The following is a 24,025-nucleotide window of genomic DNA, read 5'->3' on the forward strand; positions in this document are numbered from 1 at the left end:
TTTAGGATCTTGAAATGCTAATGTTTCTAGACATCCTTATGGAGATGGGCTCACAGTATGCATTGTAATTCTTGGCTGTATAAAAACCAGAGAGAGGTAATTCTCTCAAATTCTTCAATTACACTTGGTATCTACTGGAAGTCCCCCATCTCCTAACATTGTATGTTAATTTTGAGACTCTACTTCTTAGTCAAACAAAACCCAGTAGTCAAACAAAACTCCATCATTTTTAGGGAAGATATGATTATGTAGACACTTGGAAAGAGAGTGTCTTGGGGATGGTGTTTATGGTACTTGTGCTGAATCTTAGCGACTTGGTTTGTTCTGGATCTTGCAGTCCTTCTCCCCGCCCCCTCCCCTCTCCCCATTCCCCGCCCCGCCCCCCCCCCCCCACACGCAGAACAGACTGCCACTAGAGGGCATTCCCACCCCTAGCTGATGGCTGAGCCAGGCAGTCACTGTTTTATATGTCTGTCCATTTCATTATTTTGGTGCCTTGGACATGTTAATAATACCTGTGGGACTGGCTTCATTCATGTTCTGGACATCATTGAAAATATGTCAGCCACATTTTGAAGTCTTGTTGCATTTATCTGATTCTGGAGGTGGTATCTCTGCTTGTCTGTCTTTTCCTGCCATGGTCTCTTTCATATTCATACTCACTCTTGTTGACTGTCTCCTAAGTGGCTTAGTCTACCTGGGGGACTTGGAACCAGGAAAGATACCGCCCAACACCAATCCCCAGAGACATAGTTTTTGTGTTTTTTATCCTCACTAACGTATGGATTGCTTTTCCTGAGTTGCCTGCTACTGAAGGTTAATTTCCAACAGCTGCAGAGTTATACTAATTGATTCAGAGCCAGGATATGTATACTACTCTGCCCTCCAGGAACCATCACTCCTTCTCCAGGAGCCAAGAAACCTGGCTGCTACTCAGAAGATGTCTTCTTGCCTTTTGTGTCTGCACTTTGGTTTTGTTTTTAAATTAAAAGTAGCAGGATTAGTTTGTTGTTGTTGTTTTTTTTAATCCCCTTTTGGCTTCTCCTAAGATGATCTGAGTTTTCTCTACAGTTTTCTTGACTGGTACATTTCTAGTAAATGACAGCTTTTCCAGTTACAGGCTGCTGACTTTGTTTCAGTTACTTCTCTTTTCGTTTCCTCATCTGTAAAATGGGGGAAATACTGCTTCCTAGGATGGTGCGTGGATGCTCAGTCCCTAAGTCGTGTCTGATTCTTTGCGACCTCATGGACTGTAACCCGCCAGGCTCCTCTGTCCATGAGATTTCCCAGATAAGAATACTGGAGTGGGTTGCCATTTCCTTCTGCAGGGGATCTTCCCCACCCAAGGGTTGAACCTGGATCTCCTGCATTGGCAGGTAGGTTCTTTACCGCCAAGCCACCGGGGAAGCTCCTAGAATCGTGGTGAGGCTTAAATGAGGATATGCGTTAGGAACTGGCCCGGAGTAGGTACTTGGTGAACATTAGTTCTTTTCATTTCCCTGGATTGTCTCATCATTCCAAGGCTTTTTCTAGCCTGTGACCATGTGACTTCTAGACCTATGCCCTCTGCTACAAAAGTTCATGTTGTTGTTGAGCCGGAACATATATGGGATACTCCAGACTGAGATGCAGAATACCAGATTTCAAATAATTGGTTCAAAATTTTTTATAAAGTAAAATCTCATCATTTTCTTTTGTATTGCTTATATATTAAATAGTAATAGTTAAACATTTGCAATAAATTTTACCTCTTTTTTTTCTACTTTAGTGTGATCATTGAAAGTGAGAGTATTAATTGCTCAATTTGCTATCCCATGAACTATAGCCCATCAGGCTCCTCTGTCCATGGTATTTCCCAGCCAAGAATACTGGAGTGGGTAGCCATTTCCTTCTCCAGGGATCTTCCCAACCCAGGGATAGAACCCGGGTCTTCTGCATTGCAGGCAAATTCTTTACTGTCTGAGCCACTAGGGTGGTCACTAGACAATTTTAAGTTACACATATGACTCCTGTTCTATCCTCTATCGGACTATGCAGGTTTAGACCTGGTAGAGATATTGTGTACAGAAGGAAAATTATCCAGTAAATCAAGGAGATATGTCAAGGAATAAATGCTACACAGTGTTTAATTTCTAGGATTTTTTTATTTAAACATCCAGGTTTTGTGCTTATTAAGGAAACTTACTGATGCATTGTTGAGATAAATTTTCTGCACTCTCCAAAGCCTACTGCAAATATTTTTAGCCATGTTATCACTTTGAAAAAGTTTTTAAAAGGCGGATACCCTAATGGGCGACAAGCATTCAACCTTTGAGCCTTTCAAAAATGTCAGGAGTCAATTTGAAGTCAAGTAGTGAACTAGTGAGAATAATCAAGGTGGAAAACTCTTGTATAAAGTAGCCTGACATATTTCTCATCATTCATAACAGACTCAAGGCAATCCTAAAGGAATCTTGAAAAATGTTTTGGTCAATAACTGTGTAAAATAAGCATAACTTCCCAGGGGCCTGTATTATAAACTTTATAAGGCTTTATGTTTTATATCTTAAATTGTCATAGTTATATTTGAATATATGCAATAGGAAGTATGGTTTGTACAAAAGATAATAGAAAGTGCTGCTTGTTTCAAGGGTGGGTTTGGGGAAAGAGAACTCTAGTGTAGATAGAAAAGGAAAATGAGACCAGCTGTGTTCTGAGTCAATTTATTGTTTCTTTCTCTTTCTCATAGATGCTCGTTGCCAACATTGACTTGGGCCCTACTATTCTGGACATTGCGGGCTATAGCCTGAATAAGACCCAGATGGATGGGATGTCTTTTTTGCCCATTTTGGTGAGTATAAAGCTCTCAATCAGCCCTGAGCCAAGACTCTGAAGTAAATTCCAGGTTGTATAAGTAGAGTTAAATTTTAAATCTTCAGGGGAGACCCTTTAAATCTTAGAACTATTAAATTTGGGAAGCAGAGAATACAGCTTTTCTCATATCTGTAGTGGGAAGGAGCTTTCTTTAAAAAGACTAGACACATATAAACAGAGTTCTGTATCCTTCCTTTTCTCCTTCTTCCCCCAAAAGCCCCATCATACACAAAGACAGGTAACAAATTGAGAAAATATTTGCAGCATATATGAAAAAGGTTAACTAATCCTAACAGATGAATTCTTTTTTTTTTTTTTTAAACAGATGAATTCTTAAAAGTGAAAATTAATATCTCAGTATAAAAATAGGCAAAAGAAGTAACTAATCAATTCTCAGAGGAATTAAAAATGACTAGAGTCAGTGCAAAAAGATTGCTTCAATGCTGATCAAAGAAAGGCTTAACTGAAGGAGGCCCCTATTGCCTGTAGAACTGGCAAAGATGAAAAAGATTAATACCCAGTAATTATAGAAGTCTGAAAAAAAATGAAAGCTACTCAGACTCATTGAAGTGTAATCAGTATAAGCTATCAGTAGGCTAATTTAATAAGACCCATTACTTCAGAATACACACATCAAGCAGATCTAGGAATTTACTCTTAAGAGAACAAAATTCGTTCAAGAATTATCTGAGTACCTACTGTGTCTGGCACTGCACAGTGCTAACTATAAAGAACTGCGTGTAATATTCACCTGGAGCCGTCACAACATTGTTAATCAGCTGTACCCCAATACATAATAAAAAGTTTAATTAAAAAACCCTACATACAGTAGTAATAGAAGAAAATTATAAAACCTGAATATACAGAAGGGAATTGGTCACATTGTGGCAAAATTAAACAAGACTATTGAAGCAGCACTAAATGATGTGCGTAAGTATATATTGACTTAGAAAGATGACCACCACATACTGCAGGGAGAAAAGGAGGTTTCAAACAGCATCTCTTTTTCATTAAAAATGTATGTGAATATGTTTAGGCATAGAGAAGTTTGACGGATCAATACTCTATATTATAGGTAACTCTTACTGATTTGTATGAATCTGTCACAATTATTAGGTGAGGTGTGACTTATCCAAGAGAGTACATGTCACTCCTGTAAGTTATAAAACACAGGAAATACCCATGAACCCATAATCCCATTTAAGAACTGAAATACTCTTCATATTGATGGGTCTTCCTATGCACTCCTCCCCATCCCACCCCTTTACCTGCCCTTACCAGTTATCACTTTTCTGAATTTTATGGTTGTTACTCTCTGGCTTTTATTTTTTTAGTAGTTATCATGTACGTAGCCATAAACAACATACCTGTCTTGGGGGAAAAATACCTATCTTGTTTTGCACTCTAAAGATGACATTCTACTAGTTGTAATCAAGCCTTTTTTTCCAGTTCAGCATTGTTTGCAGATTGATCCATATTGTTCACTGATACCTAATATTCCATCATAAGAAGGAATGCTTCACCTCTTAATTATATTTTTTTATCAGTTGTACATTTGTGGTATTCTAGTTTTGCTCTAGGCGTAGTGCTGCCATGACATTCTCATACGTGTTTCCCAGTGAGCATGTGTATACACACCAAGGTCACGGGAACCTCACATCTTCATTCCTACAAATATCACCAAGTTATTGTCCAAAATCATCATCAGTTTATATTCCACCAGTAATGTGTAAGAATTCCTTTTGCTCTATATGAAGCTATCAGACTGCTTCATTTTTTTGCCTATCTAGGGGGTGAAAAACAACAAAATTATAGTTGGTTCTATGGTACATTTCTTTATTAATGAGATGAATCACTTTTTTCACAGCTTAATTCCCTTACTATACAATTTACCAGTTTAAAGTTGACAGCTCACTAGGTTTTGATATAGTCAGAGTTGTACAACTTCAGTATAATCTAACTTTACAACGTTTTCATCACCCCCAAAAAGAAACCCCCAGATACACTAGGAGTCACTCCAGGCTCCCTCTCTCAGCACCAGACAGGCACTCCTTTCTGTCACTACAGATCGTCTGCTGTGGACATTTTCTGTAAATAGAATCATACAGTGTGTGGTCTCTTGTGATTGGCTGAAAACACTGAGCTGTCTTCAAGGGTCATCCCCATTGTAACACACGTTACTACTTCATTCCTTCTTATTACTAAACAGTAGTATTCCATGTATTTATCCAGCCACGTATTTATCCAGCCATCAGTTGATAGACATTTGCATTGTTTCCCATTTGACTCTATGAGTAACACTGCTGTGAACATTTATATATAGATTTTTGGGTGAGCTAATGTTTTCCATTCTCTTGAGTGTATCCTTAGTAGAACTGCTAGGTCATGTGGTGATTTTTCTATTTAACCTTTTGAGGAACTTCCAGACTGTTTCTAAAGTGATGGCACTGTTCTGTATATTCCCACCAGCAGTGTAAAAGGATTCAGTTTCTCTACGTCTTTGCCATCAGTTGCTGTTATCTTTTTACTATGTCTTAATGGGTGTGAGGGATTTGATTTAGGTCATACCTGAATGGTCTAGTGGTTTTCCCTACTTTCTTCAATTTAAGTCTGAATTTGGCAATAAGGACCTCATGATCTGGGCCACAGTCAGCTCCTGGTCTTGTTTTTGCTGACTGTATAGAGCTTCTCCATCTTTGGCTACAAAGAATATAATCAGTCTGATTTCGGTGTTGACCATCTGGTGATGTTCATGTGTGGAGTCTTCTCTTGTGTTGTTGGAAGAGGGTGTTTGTTATGACCAGTGTGTTCTCTTGGCAAAACTCTATTAGCCTTTGCTCTCCTTCATTCTGTGTTCCAAGGCCAAATTTGCCTGTTACTCCAGGTGTTTCTTGACATCCTACTTTTGCATTCCAGTCCCCTATAATAAAAAGGACATCTTTTTTGGGTGTCGTTCTAAAAGGTCTTGTAGGTCTTCATAGAACCATTCATCTTCAGCTTCTTCAGCATTACTGGTTGGGGCATAGATTTGGAATACTGTGATATTGAATGGTTTGCCTTGGAAACAAACAGAGATCATTCTGTTGTTTTTGAGATTGCATCCAAGTACTGCATTTCGGACTCTCTGTTGACCATGATGGCTACTCCATTTCTTCTAAGGGATTCCTGCCCACAGTAGTAGATATAGTGGTCATCTGAGTTAAATTCACCCATTCCAGTCCATTTTAGTTCACTGATTCTTAGAATGTCGACATTCACTCTTGCCATCGCCTGTTTGACCACTTCCAATTTGCCTTGATTCATGGACCTAACAATCCAGGTCCCTATGCAATATTGCTCTTTACAGCATCAGACCTTGCTTCTATCACCAGTCACATCCACAACTGGGTATTGTTTTTGCTTTGGCTCCATCCCTTCATTCTTTCTGGAGTTATTTCTCCACTGATCTCCAGTAGCATATTGGGCACCTACTGACCTGGGGAGTTCCTCTTTCAGTATCCTATCATTTTGCCTTGTGATACTTTTGACTGTGTGGATCACAATAAACTGGAAAATTCTGAAAGAGATGGGAATACCAGACCACGTGACCTGCCTCTTGAGAAACTTATATGCAGGTCAGGAAGCAACAGTTAGATCTGGACATGGAACAACAGACTGGTTCCAAACAGGAAAAGGAGTACGTCAAGGCTGTATATTGTCAACCGGCTTATTTAACTTACATGCAGAGTACATCATGAGAAACGCTGGGCTAGAAGAAGCACAAGCTGGAATCAAGATTGCCAGGAGAAATATCAATCACCTCAGATATGCAGATGACACCACCCTTATGGCAGAAAGTGAAGAGGAACTAAAAAGCCTCTTGATGAAAGTGAAAGAGGAGAGTGAAAAGGTTGGCTTAAAGCTCAACATTCAGAAAACGAAGATCATGGCACGTGGTCCCATCACTTCATGGCAAATAGATGGGGAAACAGTGTCAGACTTTATTTTTTGGGGCTCCAAAATAACTGCAGATGGTGACTGCAGCCATGAAATTATAAGACGCTTACTCCTTGGAAGGAAAGTTATGACCGACCTAAATAGCATATTGAAAAGCAGAGACATTACTTTGCCAACAAAGGTCTGTCTAGTCAAGGCTATGGTTTTTCCAGTGGTCATGTATGGATGTGAGAGTCAGACTGTGAAGAAAGCTGAGCGCCGAAGAATTGATGCTTTTGAACTGTGGTGTTGGAGAAGACTCTTGAGAGTCCCTTGGACTGCAAGGAGATCCAACCAGTCCATTCTAAAGGAGATCAGTCCTGGGTGTTCTTTGGAAGGAATGATGCTAAAGCTGAAACTCCAGTACTTTGGCCACCTCATGCGAAGAGTTGACTCATTGGAAAAGACCCTGATGCTGGGAGGGATTGGGGGCAGGAGGAGAAGGGGCCGAGAGAGGATGAGATGGCTGGATGGCATCACTGACTCGATGGACGTGAGTCTGAGTGAACTCCGGGAGTTGGTGATGGATAGGGAGGCCCGGCGTGCTGAGATTCATGGGGTCGCAAAGAGTTGGACACGACTGAGCGACTGAACTGAGTGGGTATGAGTGGGACTCGTTGTGGTTCTGATTTGCATTTTCCTAATGACTAATCTTGTTGATTTGTTGTCACAAACATACCTTGTCGTGTATTTGTTGGACATTTGTATATCTTCTTTGAAGAAATGTCTGTTCAGATCCTTTGCTTGTTTTTTCAGTTGGGTGTTTGATCAGTGAGTCATCTTTGACGTACGTCTTTTGTGTTTCTTCCCTTGTGAAATGCCTTTTTTGCCATGATATTCCCCGTTTGTGACTTGTCTTCTCCCTGCATTAAGATATGACAGTGCAGGAGTGTGTGAAGCACCTCTTTTACGAGATGATTTAGTGTCCTTTGTGTCTTGTTTATAAAAATACTTTTGAACCTTGAGGTCAGAAAATAGTTCTCCCAAATTTTCTTCTGAAAATTCTGTAGTTCTGCCTCTTAACCTTTGAGTCCTTGATGTATCTGGAATTGGTTTTCTTGCATGGTAGGAGTCAGGAATTCAGTTTCATTTCTTTTTCTATAAATACTCAATTGTCTTTTCTGTTACACAAATATGTCTGTCCCTCAACCAGTGTGTTGTTACAAAGCTGTATAATTAAACCTTGCATGTGTACACTTCTCTCTTAGGGTTATTAGGGGTCTCTTAAGAGTTGTTCTTAGGGGTATCTTAAAAGACAGTTGTCTTTCTTCTGTCTTCCATGTAAACTTTATAAAAACAGCTTTTCAGATTGCTTAAAAAATCATTTTGGGCTTTGGCTGGAATTGCAATAAATCTATAGGATCATATAGAGGGAAATTTTTATCTCTTCACTCTTCCTAAACAAATCTTACACCGTTAATCTTATTTCTAGTTAGAAAAAAAAAACAACTTCACTACAGGGCTAAAGTCATTATGCTATGTATAATTAATTTCTCTGCAGTTTCGTAAATGCCCCCTGGGACCTGGCTATCTTCCTTGTTCTTTTGTTTTGAAGGTTAGTCCTGTGGAAACCTCTGGTGTATTAGGGCTGTCGTACCTCTCGCTCTGCCTTAATATGGTAGCTACTAGCCGCCTGTGACTATTTAACTAAAGTGAGAAATTCAGTTCCTCAGTGGCAGTAGCCACATATCAATTGCTCCAGACACCTTGTATCAGGCAACAGTTACAAAACATTTCAGTCAGAAAGTTCTGCTGCACAGGACTGCTGTAGACCAGGGGGTGGCAAACCCCTGTGGGCCAAGTCAAGCCCACCCTGGGGGTTTTGTAAATGAAACTGTATCAGGACACAGCCCTGCTCATCTGTGTAGTCCATGTGTGTGTTGCTTGGCCTACTTTCCTGCTGCAATAGCAGAATCGAGTAGTGGAAACAGAGACTGTGTAGCCACAGTCTCTAAATACTATCTAGCCTTTGACAGAAAACACTGAATGACCCCTTCGTTGGTTTCAAACTTGGTGGCACATTCATATCTCCTGGGAAAGAAAAATGCTAAGTCCTGGGTCCCAGCCCCAGTAAGCCTGATTGATTGGAGATATGACGTGGCCCCACGGTGGCTTTAACACGCAGCTGAGTTGGAGAGCTGCTCTCGACCCCCAGGCACTCTTCTCCTCCCTGCATGCTTTGACATTTAAGTGTGCGGTTTTGAGGTCCACTCAAGTCCAACAGATAAGCTCTTCCCCTGAGCCCCAGCTTCCATGGCTCAGGATTGGCAGAATGGGTTCTTAAAGGGGAGTTGGTGACTGCTGAAGTCTTTTGTAGCTTAGGATTTCTGTGACCTTCATCTGCACAGGATGGTGCGGGTTTCTTCATAGAACAGTGACTGAGGACATCAGTTCCTCTCTGACTCTCCTTTCCAAGCAGCTGTGACCCCCTACAGCCTTGAGCAGACCACACACTCCCCCCCTACTGTGGTCACCAGGCTAGATAGGTCCACTCCAGTCCTCAGGGTAATGGTTCTCACACTAGCACCCATCAGCAGTGCCTGAGGGGCTGGTTCAAGTGCAGACCGCTCCCCGCCCCCACTGGGAATAAAGAATTTGAGTTTGTAACCAGTTCCAGCTCCTGGGGGCACATTTTGAGCACCACTCTTTTGGAGCAGTGCCTCTCGAATTTTACTGTACATATGAGTCACCCAAGGATCTTACTAAAAATGCAGACAGGCTTTTTAAGACCACAGTAGGGCCTGAGATGGTGCATTTCTAAGCAGCCCCCAGGTGCTGCTGATAGACCACAAACCAGACTTTGACTACTATAACTATAGACCATTTTAAGAGCTCGCTCCCCCACGTACACACACCCGTGTACACACACACACACACACACACACACACACACACACACACACACACACACACACACACACACACACACACACCCCCCCCCCCCCCTTGGCAGTTACAGTGCCAAGTCCTAACCACTGATCATCAAGGAACTCCCTTAGGAGCCCCTTCTAGCCTGGCCTAGCTCAGATTCTGCTGCTGGGCTGACTTTTCTAAAGCACAGCCTTGACTGTGTCACTTCCTTGTTCAAAAGCCCCAGAGCCTCTCGTCACCTGCCATTCTGTGTAGTACAAGTGGGCAGCCTGCTGTCCGGACCTTATTCTGTTTGGTACCAGCCTGCCTGTCCACCGGCCTTGGCACTGCTTCCTTGTCTGAAAGCTGGGTATCAGGAACCCACATACCAGGTGTCCTGCTTCCACCCTGGCCTTACACTGTCCTTTTGATCCCAAACTCCCTCTCCTTTTCACCATTTGTGTGCCTGTCTTAAACATTCCCGTTTCAAATGCCGCTGCTGTTTTCCTTCTGCTCCATTGATGTGCAGCAAAAATGAAATGAGTTTATATATGTATGGTATCTTCGTTCTGACCATCAAGAACCTGTTGACCATCAAGTCCTGTTACAGTCCTTAGCTCACCAGCCATATTTAATTTCTCAGCACTAGCTTAGACGAATTTTTAGAGTTTATAGACAGTATTGTTTAGTCTGATCTGAACTTTCAGCACCTTGCCATACAACTTTGATTCTTGCTTCACGACTTCGTTGGTTTCCATTCCTGACCTGCTCCACAGGAGTGGTCTTGAGAAATAACTATGCTCAAAGCATTTGACATTACTTGTGAGAATCCTGGGGGTCTCCCAGGTGGCTCAGTGGTGAAGAATCCACCTGCCAATGCAAGGAGACAAAGGAGACATGGGTTCAGTCTCTGGGTTGGGAAGATTCCCTGGAGGAGGAAATTGCAACTCACTCCAGTATTCTTGCCTGGAGAATCCCATGGACAGAGGATCCTGGCCATGGGGACACAAAGAGTCAGACATGATTGAGCGACAGAGCATGTGAGGACTCTTCAACTGGACGTGATACTTGGTAGCCTTCAAATGCCTCCATTTTAGTCATTCCCTTCAGTTACTGAACGGTCAGTTCATTTTGACTCCCAGGACCCCTTGAGTGGTAGAATGAATAACACTGTGATTTTAGCCTACTCTGTATGCCTCATTGAAACCACTTTTGCTCTTCTTTCTAGAAAGGGGCAAGTAATCTGACTTGGCGATCAGACGTCCTGGTGGAATATCAGGGAGAAGGCCGCAACGTCACCGACCCCACGTGTCCTTCCCTGAGTCCTGGAGTGTCTGTGAGTGTGGCGCAAGTTGTCTTAGACGCCTTCTCACGGATGGCACAACTGGCGTGGGTTTAGACGTGCCAAGTGCTGAAACTCAGTTAATCTCAGTCCTCCTCCTTTCACTTTGTCACTTGACTCTGGGAGGTTAGGAGATAAACAAAGGTAAAAGTAATCCTGAAAATGATGATCTGCCGACCTACCGTCAAAAACGGACACTTCGAATTCTTCTAGTTTTTATACCAAGTTCACAAATCTGCCCTCCTTCTTACTTTATCAGGACCCCTTCCTTTCTTCTACCCATCCCAACTGTGGTACCACTTTTCGTTAGGGATGTGATCAGTGGCATCCAGCAGAGAGACAGGGTTTCCACCTATAAGCGGGCCAGCATGAGCATCTTGATTTGGTGGCAGCCAGACTGGTCATGGAGGGGACATGAGCGACATCAGCCACTCTTTAGAGAATGGGTAATAGAGTCAACTCCAAATGGAAGCCTGACACTGACATGTTAAAATATAGTAAAAACCCAACCAAAAGATGGTATGGAAGACTTGATGGAATCAAAGTCAAGTCCTATTTGGTGATAAGAGTGCTCATAAACAACTTACTGCAAATGATTCCACAAAGCTCATTTCAGACTTTCCCCAAGCCTTGAGGATGAAAGTACCTAAAAAAACCTGCAGAGTGATTCACCTGCATAGTGATTTCTTCTCCTTACCAACCTGTATATTTACAGGGGCTCGTTAGAACTCATTCCTGTCAGGAGATTAGCAGGCAGGGATGGCAGCAGTCTACACACACAGCAGCCACACCTCATGTTCCTTAATCGAGTCAGCCCTTAGTAGGAGCTGAGTCTCACGTCTGTTTTCAATTTACTTCTCTGTGGAAAGTTTCCTCCTTTCTGTCCAGTTGTATGTCTGGCTCAAGCCAGCCTGGCTGCTGCTGTATGCAAGTAGCATTTGTCACTGTTGAAGGTGCTCTTCAGCTAACTTTTCAATGTCCCTACAGCAATGCTTCCCTGACTGTGTGTGTGAAGATGCATATAACAACACCTATGCCTGTGTGAGGACCATGTCAGAACGGTGGAACTTACAGTACTGCGAGTTTGATGACCAGGAGGTAAGAGGGCCTGCTGCCCCACCACCCCTTGTGTCTATTGCCAGGGCTTTGTTAGCTGGACTTGGTGGCCGAAGAGAAATTCCAGGACTGTTCCTGGGGAAATCGGGTTTATTTTCTCACTGAGGTAAAGTTGCAGCAGCAGCAGCAGCATAGTTGCTTTAGGACATTGTGTTAGTTTCTGCTGTGCCGTGAAGTGCATAGCTGTGTGTGGATACATATATCACCTTCCTCTTGAACCTCCCTCCCCTTCCCTCATCCCACCCTCAGGGTCATCACAGAGCACCAGGCTGAGCTCTCTGTGCTGTAGAGCAGCTTCCCACTAGCTATCTGTTTATACATGGTAGCATACGTGTGTCAGTCACAATCTCCCAATTCTTATCTATACTCACACTTATGTCTCCATTGGTTAAGGAAATAGAATTCCACAAGGCCATACTTGACTTCTCTAACTGACCTTGCTGGGTGGGGCTTTCTCTACTTCCACCACCTCCCACACATACACTTGAAATACACACGGTTCACTTTTCCAGAATGCTACATGCCTGGTCTGGGGTGAGGGTAAGAACTTCTATGGAGATGAAAGGAGTCGGGGGCCTTTCCTAGAAAGCTTCCTGGCCAGCAGCTGGCTCAGACCCCCCTGTTCCTAGCACAGCATAGACCAGTGCTGCTCACATGGATCAGCAGGTTAAAGGCAGCATCCTTGGAGGAAGGTGGCTTTCAGCCAGCCCGGATCAGTGTGGATTATCTGGAGGAGCACACGCACTCCAGTCCCTTGTTCTTACTCTTCATCAGCGGGTGCACACCTGCCCCATCTGGCAGCCTACATTTTGCCGTATGGAGCCAGCACTCATCATGTTTCTCAGAAATTGACTTGCTCACTATTTATTTGTGGGTCATAAGCACTTCAGAGAACAAGCAAGAGAGCTTCCCTCAAACTCAGTCCCTTCCGCTTTATAAGTGATCGTGTGAGGGCAGCTCCTTGAAGCCTTTATAAGCAAAATTGATGTACATCTTCTGAGCCTATCACTTAACTCCAATCTGGAGAACAAAGTACTGATGGAGGGGAAAATAGTGTTATTAGATGCCTCTCATTTTAGAAATAACATCTCTTTCTTCAAGTGGTGTTATGTATCTAAAATAGGAAAACTTAACATTTTTATAAGATGGGTTCCTTTCATATCTGTTCTCATTTGAATCTTCACAACTGTAAGGCAAAGATAAACTTCAGATATCAAGTCTCACGCAGTAACCTTATTACTTGGTCTCGTTTCTGAGCCCTTGCCATTTGACAGTCCTGCCTTCTGTTCTCTGCTTTAATTATAGAAGGAAGGCTTTTCCCTCCTGACTTTCCCTGAAGGCACAGGAGTGCTGGAGGCCCGTTTCCAGCACGTGGGCCATAGACTCAGAGTAATTCAACCCTCAGAACAGATGGTCCACTGTCTGCTCCGTACCCTAGGGCTCTTTGAGGATCTTGAGACCGGATGCTATTCTCCCAGGCCTTGGTTTTTAATCCACCTCCTCTCTTTCCATTTAGAAATATCTCACATGAGGCGTATTTCTTCAGATGTGATAACCCTTGCTCTTCTTTTTTCTCCATATTTTCATTTCCTGTAGGTGTTTGTAGAAGTCTATAACCTGACTGCAGACCCACACCAACTCAATAACATTGCTAAAAGCATAGATCCAGAGCTGCTGGGAAAGATGAACTATCGGCTGATGATGTTACAGTCCTGCTCTGGACCAACCTGCCGCACTCCAGGGGTCTTTGACCCCGGGTAAGTTTCCCATCGTCCTCAATGACTTTGCCCAGTTGTCTTCAGCAGTCCTGCCGTTCCTGGAGGCAGAGGGAGCCCAGTGGGTCCTTCCTGCTCTGAGCTGAGCTATTTCTCACTGCTCTGCTTTATACGGGGAATGCTGGGTCTTAGTGCAGCAGCCAGTTGTGCTGAGAAAATGAGCTGCTTGAAAGTCTTGCTCTCCACAGGCAGTGTGTGCTCTAGCTGGAGGCACAGCCCTGGTCCCGACCACACAGGGCTCTTGCTCCCCTTCCTGCCTGTGGTTCTTGTCATGTTACCACTTGATTGCTCTGGTAACACCTGGGGCTGCTTTAATGTAAGCTGACCAAGGGCCACCCTGGTCCTAGTGCTTCTCAGAGCCTTGCCTGCCTTTCATTTCTCAGAAGCCCCAATTATAGAAACTTGAATACTTGCCAGTAAATTTAATATAATAAATACACAAAATGTAAGTATGAACTCTCAGATGTCAAAATAAATAAGCCCACTGCAGTATATGAAGGTTGGAAAGACATTTAACTCACTCACTAAGTTACTTCTGTTCTTCCTACTCTCATGCCTCTTAAATAGTAACTTTGTACCAGTAACATGGTTCACAACACCCTATGCATTTGAGCTGCATGTGGGAAGCCGCCTGTCATTTTGGGCTTGATTATAAAATTAAAAATCAAACTCTCTTTGGCAAAGAATTATTTGTTTGTATACTCTGATTGTAGGAAAGAGGAAAGAATGATATCCTAGGCTGATGAAAATTAGTAACTTAATTATTTAGCCACCTAACATGTGAAGTGGTATCTTCAATCCAAGTTCGTAAGGAATGTATGTGACTAAAGAAAGGGGATTGTAGACTATTTGTTAAAGAAATGTAACACTTTTGCTTTCAAACCCTGTATGTAGAGCCAGAGACATGGATGCCAGTAAACTAAAGCTAGGTAATGGGAATTCCCTGGCTGTCCAGTGGTTAGGACTCCAGTTTCACCACTGAGGGTGTGGCTTCAATCCCTGGTCAGGGAACTGAGATCCTTCTTTGTCTCATATAAGAGTCTTTTTTTTTTTTTTAAGTCAGTTTTGTCTTACATGAGTATTGCTACTCTAGCTTTCCTTTGATTTCCATTTGTATGGAATACGTCCAGCCCCTCGCTTCAGTCTGTCTGTTACTAGACATAGAGTGCCTGTAGTGACTAGACGTGCAGTGGCTCTCTTGTAGTCAGCGTATATACGGGTTGTTTTGTACTTCCTTAGGTTGGAGCGTTTAATCCACTTATGTTTAAGCTAATTACTGATACATAGGTATGTTCTTACTGGTCTTTTTTTTCCCCTTTTTTCTCTCCTCCTATGATTTGGTGACTAACTTAAAAGCTTTAGATCTCACCATCAGATCTGAATGAGAGCCTTTCTGAGTATTCTTGGTTTTAGGTTTTTCTTTTTCATCACTTTTAATATATCATGCCACTCCCTCCTGGCCTGCTGAGAAATCAACAGACAACCTTATGAGGATTCTGTTGTATGTGTTGTTTTTCCCTTGTTTTTTAAAAATATTTTCTCTTTAATTTTTGCCAATTTGATTAATGTGTGTCTCAGTGTGTTCTTCCTTACGTTTGTCCTGCCCGGGACTATGTGTTTCCTGGACTTGAGTGACTGTTTCCCATATGGGGGAATTTTTCAGCTATTATCTTTCCAGATATTTTCTCCGGCCCTTTCTCTCTCCTCCTTCTGGGACCCCTATAATGTTGGTGCATTCAGTGTTGTCCCAGAGGTCTCTTAGACTGTCCTCATTTCTTTTTATTCTTTTTTCTTTATTTTCCAAGGCAGTGCTTTCCATCATTCTGTCTTCTAGCTCACTTAACCATTCTTTGGCCTCATTTATTCTGTCACTGATTTCTTCTAGTGTACTTTTCATTCAGGTTTTGTTCATCTGTTTGTTTCTTCTTCAGATCGTCTCTTTATTAAGCATTTCTTGTATCTGTATCTCCATTTTTTCCCAAGATCTTGGATAATCTTTACTGTCAGTACTCTGAATCTGTATTGCTTGTCTCTATTTCAGTCGGTGGTTCTTCTGGGAATGTATCAAGTTCCCTTGTATAAGACATATTCCTCTGCTGTTGCATCTGGTCTACCTTTTCTGTTAGAAAAGTTAGTTGCAGTTTCTGTTCCACAGGCTGCAGGATTGTGGTTCTTCTTACTTCTGCTATCTGCCCCTTGGTGAATGAGGCCAGTCTAAGAGGCTTTTGCAGGCTTCCTAGGGGGTGAGAAGACTGGTGTGGGCCCATTGGTGTGGAGTTGGGCCCACTGTCCAACTCCACCAGCTCTTGTCCCTCTGGTGGGCAGGGCCATGTCATGGGTTATGTTTAGCAAGGTGCTGTGGGCTCAGGATGACATTAGGTAGCCTGTCTGCTGATGGAAGGGGTTGTATTCCCACCCTCTTGGTTGGTTGGCTTGAGGCATCCCAGCCCTGGAGCCTGTAGGCTGTTGGGTGAGGCCAGGCCTTGTATCCACTGGGTCCTGGTGCATACTGTCTGCACCCTCCAAGGGTGGAGTTTCTCTTCCTCCCCAAGTCTAAACTCACTGGCCTTCAAAGCCAAATGCTTTCGGAGCTCCTCCTCCCAATGCAAGACCACCTGGCTGGGGAGCCTGATGTAGTGCTCGTAACTTTCACCCTGGTGGGAGAACCTCTGTGATAAAATATTTTACCAGTTTGTGGGTCACCCACCCATGGGTGTGGGGTTTGATTTTGTCACAGTTGCACCCCTCCTGCTGTCTTGTTGTGGCTTTTTCTCTTTTTTTGTATTGGGGGGTAGCTAATTGACAATGTCGTGAGAGTTTAGGCGAACAGCAGAGGGACCTGCCCATATATATACATGATCTTGTCTCTCTCACCCCCCCTCCCATCCACACTGCCTTGTGGTGGCTTCTTCTTTGTCTCTGGATGTAGGGTATCTTTTTGGTAAGTTTGGGGATGGTGGGGGGAGGGGGGTTGCCAGTGTTTGTTTAGCAGGTAGTTGTGGTTTTGTCTTCATGAGAAGATGTAAGTTCATATCCTTCTACCCAGCCATCTTGTCTCCATCCTCAAAACAGCTGTTGATCCTTGGACACATTATCTTGCTTGAACAAGCCTCAGCTTGTATGAGAGGCTTGTCTTGGGCGTTCACAAGATGAGTAGATCTCCACACCTGCCTGGCAGAACCTTAAGGTTTATATAGAAGCTTTAATGGGGTTCAGCCACTTATATAATCCAGATGGTCTCAACAACACCTTACTCTCTTATGCCTTCTTCCATGAAATTGCTTTGTTTTTTTTAACCATTACTAAGTGTCTTGTTTACATTCTGGAGGGTTAGGGCTAAGATTCTCAATGCTGGCTTTGCTGATGTTGGCTTAAGCTAAAGTCCACGTGGCTTTTAAATTCCTTTGTTATTTAGTTGCTAAGTTGTGTCCAACTTTTCTGTGACCCCATGGACTACAGGCTGCCAGGCTCCTCTGTCCATGGGATTTCGCAGGCAAGAAGACTAGAGTGGGTTGCCACTTCCTTCTCCAGGAGATCTTCCTGACCCAGGGATCAAACCCACATCTTCTGCATCAGCAGGCAGAATTGATTTTATGTGCTAGATACTTCACATAAGTTGCCTTCCTGTTTTATTGGTGGCCAGAGATGTCAGTGACTTACCTATGTTCATAATAAGCCAGACTCAAGCTCCTGTCTGAAGTGCATACCTTACCTCTTACACACCACGGTCTGTGTGTCAAAACGTAAAAGACGACGGGGCTGTGAAAATGCGGCAGGGGCTTTCAGCAAGGGCTACACTCTTGCACCAGGCTGCTTTATAGTTTAGGGATCCCTCCCTCCCCCGAAAAGCTTTAACCTTTCCTCCTAACACCTTTCAAGATTTGCCTTACCTCTGTTTTTCTTTTCTGCACTTTTACTATATTATTTTGTGCTCACTGACTTATGGTGGAATTGCTCTTAATTACTAAGTTCTCCTGCTCTGTACTACTTTCCCACTAGATCCTCTTCTGGTGATTTAGTTGCTTCTTCTGTATCCCTTCCTGCCAGTCTTTCCAGTTAATATTCTGAATGAAGTACTCAATGGCTCACAACAGTTAATGCCGCATTGTCTTACGCTTTTTCTGTCCCCAGGTATAGGTTTGACCCTCGGCTTATGTTCAGCAATCATGGCAGCGTCAGGACACGAAGGTTTTCAAAACACCTTCTGTAGCACCTGTGCGGCTGGATCTCTGCTCACCTCTTTCTGATGAAGTGATTGGAGTAGGTGTCTGTAGCTAGTCTTCAAGACCACGCCTGGAAGGGTTTCTGGACTGGCTTTAAGTCCTGTTTGAAAAAGCAACCCAATCAGCTGACTTCCTTGTGCAATGTGTTAAACTGTGAACTCTGCCTGTGTGTCAGGAGTGGCTGTCCCTGGTCCCTTTGTTTAGCTGATGACAATACTCCTGAGATCTTTGTTCTCACCAAACCCTTTTTGTCCTGGGGCCACAGTTTTTAATTAGTCCCCATGTGATCTGGACTTATAAATCCATTCAGATAAATGGCACTGCTTTGCCGGGGGTGGGAAATGTTTTTGGTATCCAGCTTGACCTAAAATCAGAGGACCTGCATAGCATTCCAGATTGAGCACTTCACTATCAAAAATACCAATATCACATGGCTTGAAGAACCACCATCAGAGCTGAACCACCTGATTAAAAACAAAAACCATTGGTTTTAGATTAGTAAAAATACACTTTTTATAATATTCATCACAACGTGGTAAGGTCACAAATTCAAAACTTATCAACCAAGCTCTATTCATTTTTGGGAATTCTGGGCTTGTGCTTCATTGAAATAGAACAGTAGCAAGCTTTTGGTACAGGCTAATTCTAAGTAGTTCCTGAAGGTGATAGACATCTACTTGCCAGTGACTGCTCACATAGGGAGCCCGTTAACACCAGGGCTATTGAGGGAATGTCTCCCCTCTAAGATCTGAAAAAGTGGGTTAAGTATTTCAGCAGAGAAGGACTTCCAAGGGTTGGTGAAGGTTGTGTTTTCGGAGGGCCTTCTGTAGGTAGGGCTCTCCGGTTGATGAAAGGCCATAAATTAGGTGTACTAAGTGCCTGCCCAGCAGGGAGCCTGGGTTCCAGGCCCACAAGTGAAGTTGTGACACTCCCTCTGCATTTGCTGACATTCTGTTCATTGTTATAAGATGTAAGAATTTTAGAGTTTATGTGAAGTACCAACTACTTAGCTTCTTCCCTCTCAGCTAACTTCTTCCTGAGTTTTTGGAGTCTGGTGCAGTTTGGGCCTTGTTTACTGTTTCTCTGTCAAAATTAGATTTTTTTTGATGCTTCCTCACTGTTTAGAACACCTATATTTCTGTCTCTTGGCTCAAAGACTAATCCCCATTCTTATGTTGTCTTCACAAGAAGGCTAGTTGATGGTGGGGCAGCAGGTAAGAAGAGGATCTATGGTTTATAACCTGTCCCACTCAGGCAGTCTGATTTTAGCCTTATGTAAGGTCCTAGGTGGAGCTTTAAGCACTTTGTAACACATGGCCATAATAAGTGACTTTCTATCACAATCCCAGATTGCCATGTTGGGTTAATAGCCATTAGGTTTATTCCTTTACCTCACACAATCCCAGTAATTGTGGTATTTAGAGGTGAAATGGGCAAGAGAAATGAATACTTCTGTTTGAACTGTTTTAGGAAAAGAAATTCTAACAGTTTTGTAACTAAAAGCAAACTACAGTGTTGAGTATGGGTATCAGCTGTATTCTATGATTCTAAACATTAATCAGTCAGTTTCCACATTAATGAAAGTTGACCAGTTATTCCCAAATAAAAAGAAACCAACTCTTACCAGGTCTTGTACTGTGATGTGACATTATTCAGTTTTATGATGCTGCTTCCTAAAAGCAGATGAGGTCATGAGAGTAACTCAGATCAACTACCTGCTCTTACATGCAGATTTTGGGTTGGGTTGGTAGGGGGATGGACTGAAGCCCTCTTTGTACCTCTCATTTTTAAATGGTCTCTAATTTTTTTCTCTTGGACTGGCTTCATTCTCTGGGTCTATGCTAAAATCATCTTTCATAAAGAAGCCTTGGTTTATAGACTAACAGACCATAAAATGCACTGAAATTCCTCAGAATATGCATAAGGGCCTCACTGCAGGAGGATTGCCTTTTTTCTCTCAATTGTACTGACTGGAGGTTTATTTTCCCTTTTAAGAAGACCGGGTGCCCTTCAGAATAGAGAACTGTAACTATCAGGAATGAACAGAGATCTTGGGGATGAATAAAGATTTTGCCTTATTAGACTTCCTACTACAAAGCTCTCCTTCAAATACAATAACATTCCCTGCAACTAAAAAGTAGGGAATGCCTTTTGAGCATCTTTGAATTCGACCAGCGGTGCTGTTTCTAAATGTTTTAATTAACAACATTAGGGTAGTCTGGCAACTGTTCTTAAATTTACTTCTAAGGGTCTAAGGACTAGTATTTTAACAGAAGAAGATAAATTGTCCCAGGATCCTTATTAAGAGACAGCAAAGGGGTATTTAAACTGATCCACCAGTGGAACTAGGTGGGAATATTTAGGTCTCTCGCTTCACCACCACTTAGGTCCCACTGACTTTGTGAATTCCTGTGTTTGCCTCATCTGTTCCTAGAAGTCCTTCTGCCCTGGCTCTGTGTCATCTCAGTCATTTGACTTAGAAAGTGCCCTTCGAAGGACCCTGTTCACTGCTGCACTTTTCAATGAATTAAAATTTATTTCTGTTGTAGTGGAAATGTGTCCTTTGTTTTAGTCCACAAGTAGTAATTTTGACTCTCTTTGTTATTATATACTGTTTAATGTTTTAACGGCTCACCTAGTACTGGAGACGGGCTGTTTCCATGGGGTACTATAGTCCCTACCTGGAAAGCTCATGTATGTGTCCCTGATGAGTAGCATGCAGAAAATCTTCCTGATGATTCTTTATGCATTTACAGTTTGGAGGGGGGAAAAAAAAAACTTAACTTGGCCAGCTTTAAACTGGCCACTTCCAAAGGTGCTTTGCCTTGATATCTAGTCACGTGATCCATTGCCCTAAATGAGAAATGAAGTCCTATTGGGGTTGGCATGCTTTTTTTCTTAAAGGGATAGTATTTTAGGTTTGCAGGCCATGTCTGTATTGCAGATACTTAATTCTGCTGTTTCAGTACAAAAGTAGCCATAGACAACCCACAACTGAATATGCATGGCTATGTTCCATCATCAAAAAGGGAAAAAGCCATAATTTGCCAATCTCAGATGTAGTAGGTTGCCTCTTAGAAGTTCTGAAGACCAGAAAAACAAGAGGTGAGAAGACACCCATTAAGTTTCCAGACTACCATCAGAAAAACAAATACTTGGATTTATCACAGTATCAAGTCAGCAAGGGAGAGGAGACTTTATTTGCACAGACTCAAAGTGAGGGTAAGTACAGATGACTCCATCCATTTTTCTAACTTGCACCCTGTCTGTTCCCACTGAGACTACCTTGCCCTGTAGAACCAAATACCATACACACTTAGTATTTGTTTCATCTTCTTTCTCTACCCACAGTGGGTTTAATGGACTAGTCATATGTGTGCCTGGAAGTCTGTTGTGGCAAGAGCAGAGAACCTAAGGCCCCCAGCTGAAAGCTCGATGCAGAGAACTTTACTGATGGCCTAGGGATTCCTCCGTAAGACAAGATTTATATGTGGAACGTGGGAGCTGGCTTCAGGAGGACCACAGAGCAGATGACAGTTCTAAATCTCAGTCTTTGAGAGGACGCTTTCATGACACTTTAAGCTGGTGAGACCTGAGATCTAGATCCTCGTGACCTGCAGCTCTGACCTGCTGATAGGTCCTCAAAGAGCAGAGGAATACAAAGAATGGTTGTAATTAGCATTTATTGTGACAAAAAGGGTTCTGTAGACTAGGTTCTTTAACTCAGTTTACCCAAGCTCGTAAAGCTAATTAGAGTCAAGATTTCAAAGATCTGGCTTTGAAGACGTCTTTCTATTAAATTCTGCTGTCGCTGTGATCTAAGAAGGATTCCACCCTCGTAGATCTGAGTGCCTACTCTGGAAGTGAGCTAGGTTATGAAAGAGAAATATTCTTTTTCTGACCTCCAGGACATCATGTAGATTGAAAAGAAAACTTGTCCCTGATATCTGTATTTATGGGGAAAATAGTTTCTAAGAAGGAGAATTGACACTACCATTGAAATGGTTTCTTGTCCTGCTCCACAGCCTGACTTTTCAAAACAGAGCTCCTCTGACAAACCTTTAAATAGACTCACCAAGAATAACAAGATCTCAAATAAGTAACATCAGAAATGAAAGGGAAGACATTACAGCTGCACCTCAGATATACAAAGGAGCCTAAGAGAGTACCACAATTAATCAGATGCCAGTAACAATAAATTCCCAGAAACATAGAACCTTCCAGGACTGAATTATGAAAAAAACAGGAAATGTGAATAGTCTAATCACTAGTAAGGACCAGGTAGCTTCACTGGTGGATTCTACCAAGCGTTCAAAGTGGAATTAACACCAATCCTTCTCAAACTCTTCCAGAAATAGAAAAAGAAGGAACACTTCCAAACTCATTTTACAAGGCCAGCATTACTCTCATACCAAAACCAAACAACAGGTCAATATTCCTGACAAATATAGAGGCAAAAATCCTCAACAAAGTATCAGCAGACTGAATTCAACAACACTGTAAAAGGTTCACACACCAGGATCAAGTGGAATTTAGTACAAGGATTTAAGAATGGTTCCATATCCACAGATCAATGTTATATACCACGTTAACAAGATGAAAGATGATAAAGATAATCACTTAACAGATACAGAAAGAGCATTTGACAAAATTCAATGTTCGTTTATGATAAATGGTTATAGAGGAAATGCACCTCAACATAAAAGCCATAGATGAGAAGTCCACAGCTAACATCTTACTCAACAATGAAAACTTGAAAGCTTTGAGCAGGACAAGAAACAACTGACCAGGGTTCAATCCCTGGTCAGGGAACTATTTAGTAAGGTCCTGCAAGCTGCACAACACAGCCGAAAATAAGAAGACAAGGATGTTAAGAGAATCCCTGTGCACTGCTGGTGAGAATGTAAACTGAAATAGCCACTGTGGAAAACAGTAAGAGGTTCCTCAAAAAATTAAAAACAGAACTACTATATGATCCAGCAATTCCACTTGTGGGTATTTATCTGGAAAAAAAAAAAACACACTAATTTGAAATCCCATATTCACTGCAGCATTATTTGTAATAACCAAGATACAGAAACAACCTATGTATTATTTACGATAGCTAAGATACAGAAACCACCTAAGTATCCATCAATGGATGCATGGATAAAGAAGATGTATATATATACAATACTATTCTGCCATAAAAATGAATGAAATCTTGCCAGTTGTGGCAATATGCATAGACCCTAAGGGTATTATGTTAAGTAAGACAAAGAACGACAGATACTTTACAATCTCACTAATACGTGGAATTTAAAAAATAATAATTACAACAGGAAAGGAAACCAAGCTTATCCCTATGGAGAACAGATACGGTGGTTGTCAGAGGTGGGGGTTGGGGAGTAGGACATACAGGTGAAGGGGGCCCAAAGGTACCAACTTCTAGTTCTAAAACAAGCCGTGGGGATGTAACGTACAGCATAGTGACTGCAGTTAGCAATACTGTATTACATATTTGAAATTTGCTACGAGTACATGTTAAACGTCCTCATAAAAAAAATTATTTTTGTAACTACGTATGGCAATGTATAACATAATGACCAAACCTAATTTACCAAGAGAAAATGGGACAAACCTTTAGCCAAAACCTATAAAACGGTAGGAGCCTGGGACAGGGCAAAGCTGCCCAGTGGTAGAAGCTCAACTTGTCTCCAAAGGCAGAAGAAAACCTTCTGCACATTATGTAACTGAAAGGTATAATACCAGTTTGCAGCTATAACTGCCAAAACCTAGTAGAAGCTTCTTTATATGGTTGCTAAAGTATTGTTCTCAGCACATGCTGGAAAACATTTTAATGGACTCTAGGCTGGCAGGCCCCAGACACAAGTCCAAGTCTTCCCTCCAGA

At 42.3% G+C, this 24,025-nt stretch overlaps 1 protein-coding gene across 1 annotated transcript in view; it reads left to right on the plus strand.

Annotated features, from left to right (window-relative positions):
- The window catches only part of GNS (glucosamine (N-acetyl)-6-sulfatase), a 49,712-nt gene extending 29,030 nt beyond the window's left edge, over positions 1 to 20,682 (plus strand). Inside the window, exons 10-14 of the mRNA XM_061416600.1 lie at positions 2,729 to 2,830; positions 10,907 to 11,014; positions 12,008 to 12,118; positions 13,733 to 13,893; positions 18,043 to 20,682. Of these exons, the coding sequence (XP_061272584.1) occupies positions 2,729 to 2,830; positions 10,907 to 11,014; positions 12,008 to 12,118; positions 13,733 to 13,893; positions 18,043 to 18,121 (561 nt within the window). The 3' untranslated portion in view covers positions 18,122 to 20,682. The remainder of the gene's footprint in view (positions 1 to 2,728; positions 2,831 to 10,906; positions 11,015 to 12,007; positions 12,119 to 13,732; positions 13,894 to 18,042) is intronic.
- The last annotated feature ends 3,343 nt before the right edge of the window (positions 20,683 to 24,025 follow it).

The sequence above is a fragment of the Bos javanicus genome, chromosome 5, assembly GCF_032452875.1.
Source record: "Bos javanicus breed banteng chromosome 5, ARS-OSU_banteng_1.0, whole genome shotgun sequence".
NCBI classification, from domain to species: Eukaryota; Metazoa; Chordata; class Mammalia; order Artiodactyla; family Bovidae; genus Bos; species Bos javanicus.